The 6,973-nt window shown below is 42.8% G+C and overlaps 1 protein-coding gene across 4 annotated transcripts in view; it reads right to left on the reverse strand.

Moving 5' to 3' along the window:
- The window catches only part of PPFIA1 (PTPRF interacting protein alpha 1), a 62,011-nt gene extending 55,802 nt beyond the window's left edge, over positions 1-6,209 (reverse strand). For all 4 annotated transcript variants that reach the window (XM_068397662.1, XM_068397661.1, XM_068397660.1 and 1 more), the window contains exons 1-2: positions 5,276-6,209; positions 3,899-4,162 (exon numbers count right to left, since the gene is read on the reverse strand). In XM_068397662.1, the coding sequence (XP_068253763.1) occupies positions 3,899-4,162 (264 nt within the window). In that variant the 5' untranslated portion in view covers positions 5,276-6,209. The remainder of the gene's footprint in view (positions 1-3,898; positions 4,163-5,275) is intronic.
- Between the last annotated feature and the right edge of the window lie 764 nt (positions 6,210-6,973).

The raw sequence follows: 6,973 nt of genomic DNA on the forward strand, positions 1-6,973 counted from the left end.
TTTAACTGAATACAAATACAAACAGACATACACTATTTTTAACTGAAGTGTGCAGCAGTTGTAAAATATTTACTATAGATAGAAAGCAACTAAAGATGGCCTGCTATGGACTCACTTTAAATTAAGATACAATGGGCAACCTAGTAAAGCCAAAGCCAAACCAAAATTATAGGCAGCTTTTTTTTTTTTTCCACATTTAACTCCACATTACAGTAAAGTGCTCTTATTTACACACAGACACACACAGCCTCTGACAGAAAGTTCTCATCTGCCCCTATACAGATGCTGCTGAATACAGAAATTCTGAACAGGACCATCACAAAGGCAGAAAAAACTTCTTTTATTTTACTTACCTTGCATAGAAATGAAAGTAAAGTATGATAAATTTAAGATCAAAAGATTAGAAGTGCAAGATTAAGATGGATCTTAATAATAGTGTTGCTGTATTACAGAAGCATAGTGTTTCTATATGAGCTTATAAAATTCTTAATATACATATTAAAATTGTCATCCTGATTAAGAGCTGCTGTGAATTCATCAACTTTGCTTTTATTTGTGCTAGGCCCCAGAGTCTCTGTAAATTAAACTCCAGTCTCCATACAAAACAAGCATCTTGTTGTCATTTGCAGAAACGTTTACAGAAATTCTACGAGCAAATTGAACCTTAGCCTGCAACACCTTAATAGCAAGAACTGGTAGTCAATCGGACCTCATCTAGCTTAAGTTCAAACTTTTAAATGTAGTAGCATCCTGTACGTTTCACAGATTAACTCCCAAATTTTAAGCACACACACCCTGAATTTTGTAGAATACACTCTAGAAGGCACACAAAGGGCATAATTAAACCCACTAAGACCATAATTAAATCATAACTGAATGTGTTTACATTAAAAATAGAAGCGCTCTAAGCTCTCAAAGTAAAAAGTTCATTTTCATTTTTTCTGTGAAAAATTCTAGGAAGAATAAAATTAAGTTCTTGCACAGCAATTTGATTTCATCAAGTTCATCTTCCAAGGTCAGAGTACAGTTTGACTAGGGTAATGTGTAATAGAAGGTAACTCCCAGAAAACAAAAAGCGTTGCCAAGAATCCAGTTATTTTATCAAGACAATGTTGATGTATTTCATTTCCAGCTGTCCATACAAGAAAAGCTTGCCAGTTCTACTCTGTGTAACTGTAACAGATAAAGCACATCTATACAAGACTAGAATGCTCTTTTCTCTGTGAATTAGACATCCATAACAAAAGTCATCTTACTCTAAATAGCTGTTTCAGGTTTATGTGAGCTAGAACGGATGCTTTTACATTACTAGCTGACCACCACACTACAAGCATACTAGAAAAGTCTACTTCTCTGACACTTGAGAGAAGATGCATCACTTCTGTAGAATAAATTGCATTTACTTTTATAATCTACAAGATGTGCAAATACACAAGTACCGATTTGCCATTTTGTAACTATACACACACTGCTAACAGCCTCTTCCTTATACACAGAAGCTCAGTGACTGTAAGGAATTAAGTACAGGGATGCCACTAGAAATTGAGTGTCTTCACACTAAAATAAAGAAGTAGTTTTGCTATAGAAGCAATCAGTCTGGCATTCCTTTTATACAAGGAGTTTCCATCAGTCATCAGAACGGTCTAACTGGCTGATTCAGCTAAATATATAACACAGGAAAAGCGTACATACAAACAACACAATTCAGTACTCCTTAAGATAAAGCACTCCAAAATCAACTACAAAGACGTGTTACAAGCTACTTGTCAAGTCTGAGGGAGAAATAATACCTTGGGTTTTTTGGTACAATACTAGTATTTGTACAACTAGTTAAACTGATTTTCACATCTCTTTCTACTAAATTGAAAACTACTATGATAAAAACTTTAAAAAACGTACAATACTAAACCCCTTCATTCCTGAAAAAAACATAACACAGTTTTCAGTAAATTTAAAGTTATCCTGCTTCGACCCCTCCTTGAAATCCACAGCTAAACAATGGGTCATTTGAGGCAGCAGTTCAAAAGAATGCTCAGCTTGAAATAATTAACAAAAAAGTCTGAATAGTTTCAAATATTACAGTCACCACAAAGGTTTCCTAGTGAACACTTATTAGAATTAAAAAAAAAAAAAAAATCTTTTCACCTCATCAGAAATTTACACCTATGAAGTAACTGACTCTTTACTATAACCACAACAAAAAACTCGTCAAATACAGAAACTATTTCTGATTGTAGCAAGAATAATAAAATGCTTTAGACTTTTGAGAGCACCATCAGTTGTCACCTTCCACAATCATTTGAGCTTAAGCACCACTGGGGACAAAAGTGGCATCGTTTTCACACCACCACAACAGTATTTTTCAACAGCAATCTACAAAAATCCAGACACTGCTGTACATTTGTACAAAAGTGCAGTAAAATTTCTCTCAACTGAACTATGAGACTTGCTTTTCTACAGATTTCACATGAAACCATACAATTACGACATTCTTGAAAACAGGAGATGTTTTTTCAACTGCATTAATCTTTCAGAAATGTCTAGAAAGAAATGTAAGTAGCTTACTAGATTTAGGAAGGAAAGCTGAGAACTGAAAAGGGAAAAGAGGAACAGTACAGTTTAGAGCTTGGGTCATTCTACTCAGACACAAATTCAAGTGTAACAGTTTACAGGTCATACAATTGGTTAATGGCATCCATTAATATAGCAGACCTGAAATAGCGGCTGAAGAGAAGCCACAATTATTACAACGAAAAACCAAAGAATGATTTTTGCCTGCAGCACATGATTTAACACAGGGAGCAGCAAAGGTTGGAAACTTCTCCCTTCTGACTTCCATCACACCGCTGTAACACACCTAGATTAACATGTATTAGTTTTTAGTTTCTATCCCTGAGTAACTGCCAGTAGCAATTACCATACCAGAGTCATACAGTGATTACATTATAATGAGACCAGTGGAAACAGAAGAGTTTAAAGCTACTGTTTTAAAGGGTATAAACAGTAAGTACAACATTTAAGGATATGTAAACATTTGTAAAAATAATAAGTATTCTTGGAATAATGTATGCAAGTATAACATCATCATGACACACTTGGGACAGCCATGCCAGAAAGTGTAAGTATCAACAGTTAACTGACACCTGAAAGCAGCCTCTGATTTGCCCACAACCAAATGCTTTTCAACGTGTTCAGAGTTCAGTTGTATTCTTTTTAACTGTAACAAGATAAAACTCGAGAAGTTCTGTACACACCAATCACCTTTCCTCACTACACACTACTGCCCTACGTAACACATTTAGCACTACAGGCTGTATGTTGGTAAACTGCATCCTCCAGAAGTCAATAATTAGTAACTCCTAACAAGACCAAAAAAAAAAAAAATACCCACCAAATCCAAACTCTCCAAAAGTAAATAAATGATTTAAACAACACACTCGGCCTTCTACACTGCCAGGAGAACTCAGCACGTATTCACAAGGTAGCAGTCTTAAATTTTTGAAGTTTTTAAATCAGTCTGTAACGGTATCAGAGTGGCCTGTTTTCTTTCCCAGAACGGCCTGTATGTAATTCTCAAGCACATGAATGAATCAGGCAGTGAGAAACAACACTGAAAAAATACTAGTGACAGAAGAAAGTCCACCAAGTTCTGTTAAACAAAAGGATGTAGATAAGGCTTCACACTCAAGCTAAGCCAAAGGAATGCCAGAAACTGGGAAAGCATACTGGAGAGAAAGGGCTGATGTTCCCCGCTTCAGAAAAGTACTAAGCTCAACTGATCTTCCCCTAACATAACCTGACTCTTCAGTAAATTAAAGATACAAAAAGCCAACAAAAAAAACCCCACAAAGAATACAAAATTTATCAAAAGTTAATGTTCCTTTCAAAACATCCATACCTGTGGAAGTGCAGTATTGAGCTGTCTCTGCAAGGAATCTCTCTCATGACCAACTTCATGTAGCTTGCCCTGGGTCAATGCTAGCGTCTCCTGAGTTTCTCTTAGTGTTTCCAGAAGGCGATCCCTTTCTTCCAACATAGATACCATTAATTGCTCAAAATGGGAATCAGCATCTGACTGTAACGGGGAACCTGAACCGTGGCCTCCATTTCCCCCAGAGGGAATCTCTGCCTCACTGATGGTTGGCATCACCTCACACATCATCTTGAAACAAAATAAGACAAAACAAAGACCATAAATTTAAGTCAAACAAATCTAAACAGGATAAGCGAAGGAACTTTGGACACTACCCATCATACCAATTTAGCTTTCCCAATGATAGCATCAGCAAAGGCTGCCAACACCTTAGTGTTTGCCACTATTTCATTAAGACTGCAGCAGAAAAGGTATACAATCAATTTAATCAAGGCATCACTTCATAATGAGAATCTTGTGACTTCTTGCAAAACCAGATTTTTACAGCTACGTTTCAAACTGTGATCTCATTTTAATGGATTTATATTTTTGTTACGAGTAAACTGCTGCTGAGGTCTTTAAAACAACAGATAAGCATGCAGCATGCCACCAAAAATTATACACTTAAACCAGTAACTGATTATGCTGCAAATTTTGAGAATCATTATCTGCTTCTTCCAGCACTTGAAACATATATAAGATACTATCTAAAACAGTACTTTGAGCTTATGCTTGCTGTAGAAAGTCTATGGTAAAAGTGATGCATGTAAATTAGTGGTAAATCCACATAGTCCAATTCAGGAGATACACATGTAAAGGAAGATAAAAAGCAAAAAATTCATTATGAAGTGGTAGCAGCTGTCACTGTGGATAACAACAGTAAAGGTAAGCAAAAATAATTCAAGGCAGAGTATGAATACAATTAACAATGCAAATGGAATACTGTTCTGCTGTTAAATTGGAAAGACTTTTAAGAGACCCTAACAGATCCTTACAAGTGGCTAAGGCATCAAGTTTTTTAAAAAGCACGGGGAAAAAAAAAAAACAGTAATATAGTAACTGCACGCTCTCACTGAACGACTAAGACTTCTTAAGTTCTTCAGACAGCCTCTCTCAACATCACAAACCTAAGGCAAATCAGAAAAAACAGTTCTCTCAGCCTCTTGAGTAACAAAGTTTGTTCTCAGCCTTAAATCTTACACTCTCATCCGAGCATTTTAAAGAACAATTAAACTGAATTCTGAGCCTTACAGTGGGACCTCTCAATCCCTTGGAAGCCTTGGAACAGCCTGCAGTGCTCTGTAACATTTTCATGCACGATTACCAAAAGCCCTGTATTTTCAACACCACTATGTTATTTACCTTGCTCAATAAAATAAAAAGGCTTGGAAAACGGGCCCCAGGTTTCCTGCAGTACCAGTTCTTCTCTGTTTTTAGTAGATTTTTGTTACCCCCAAAAACCTTTCGGATTGCAAAACATCCATTCAGCTCTAGTCCAATGTCTATTTAATTGAAACACCCCGTGCACATGAAAACAAATAAACCTGCCGAGTAAAGAGCAGATCCTGTAAAAAGCAGCAGCAGCAGCTTCAGCTAACTAGCCAAGTCCCCAGAACAGAAGAATGTGAAAATAAACTCTCTCAGCTTCCCATCCCTCTATTACTGGCCCATAGGTCCTGCAACAGCCGAGACGGCGGAATCATGTGCTGAGAAAAAAAAAAAAATGCAAGTCTAATGCAGTGGTGCAACAAGCTTCAATAGTTCATCGCTCATAAATTCCACTCAGGTCACAATCGCATTATTAAAGAGAGCATGGACAGCATGGGAAAACGGCACGAGCTTTCTCGTAATGGATTTAGAAAAGCCTCCCTTCTTTTCTCTTCTGTTAATTCCAACGGGAGGCTCTCCTTCCAGTTCCCTGGGCCTTAGTTCAAACATTTATAATCCCAAGAGCAAGGCGCTGGTATCGCTTTGGAAGGCGAGGAAAAGGGAGACCTGTTGTTTCCTCTGCGCTAGTCCTCCTCCCGTGCTCGGCCCGGCCGGTCCCACCGACGAATGCTCCGGAACCGAGATATCCAGCCGAGAAGGGTAAAAGAAACCCGCCGAGAACGGAGGCAGCGCCCGGGAAGCACAGGCGGGGGCGGGGAAGGCCCCGAAGAGAGTCGGGGGCACCGGTAGCTCGCCGCCCGGGTCTCGCTGCTCCTCTTCCCCACGGCAGGGCCCGACAAACAAAGATGCTGGCCGAGAAGATGGGGCTTTTCTGCTCCTCCCGCTTCACGGGGAGCGCCGGGCCGGGCCTCCCTCCCCGCCGGAGGCCCCAGCGGCGCCGGCAGCCCGCGCACGGCCGGCTCGGGCTCAGCGCAGCCCCTCAGGAGCGAGCCTGGCCCCGGAGGCCCCGGCGCCGCGAGGGCCGAGCGAGCCCTCCCTCCGGCCCCTACCGAGCAGCGGGGCAAGCTCCCCCGCAGCGGGAGGACTCGCGTCCCTCCGGGCCGGGCCCGGCTCCGCCCGCCGTCGCCTCCGAGTCCGTGGTGGCCGGCGACGGGCCGGCTGAGGCCGGGTAGGTGCCGCTGCGTCCCGCGGCGGCGGCGACCCGGGCCCAGCGGTGCCGCCGCGGCCTCAGGGGGCGGCAAAGGCCCTACGCGCTCGGAGAGCCCCGATCGCCGCCGCCGGCCCCCGACCTGTCTGCCCCCGACCTGCCGCCCGCCGCGCCAGCACCGAGCGCCGCCGCCTCCCGCTTCTCCCAGCGCCCTCTGCGGCTCCTGCCTAAATCAGTGCGGGGGCCCACAATGCACCGCGCGGGAAGGCTCGGGCGCTCCTGCCCTCCTTCCCCACCGCCCCGGTCCGCGGGTTCGAGACCCGCTCCCCCGCGGAGGCCGGGCTGCAGCTCCGGTGAGCGCCCTTTCCCTTCCCCGACAAGCGATACTCCCGCCGCCCACGGGTGTCCGCCCGCAAGGAGGGCTGCCACGTCTCTGGTGCAGAGCCCCAGGGTAGGAGGCGTGCGCGCTGAGGGCTGAGCAACAGGGCAGAACCGGAGTCATCACCGCTGTGTGTGCCAGAGTC

This window comes from Nyctibius grandis, chromosome 4, assembly GCF_013368605.1.
Source record: "Nyctibius grandis isolate bNycGra1 chromosome 4, bNycGra1.pri, whole genome shotgun sequence".
In the NCBI taxonomy this organism is placed as follows: Eukaryota; Metazoa; Chordata; class Aves; order Nyctibiiformes; family Nyctibiidae; genus Nyctibius; species Nyctibius grandis.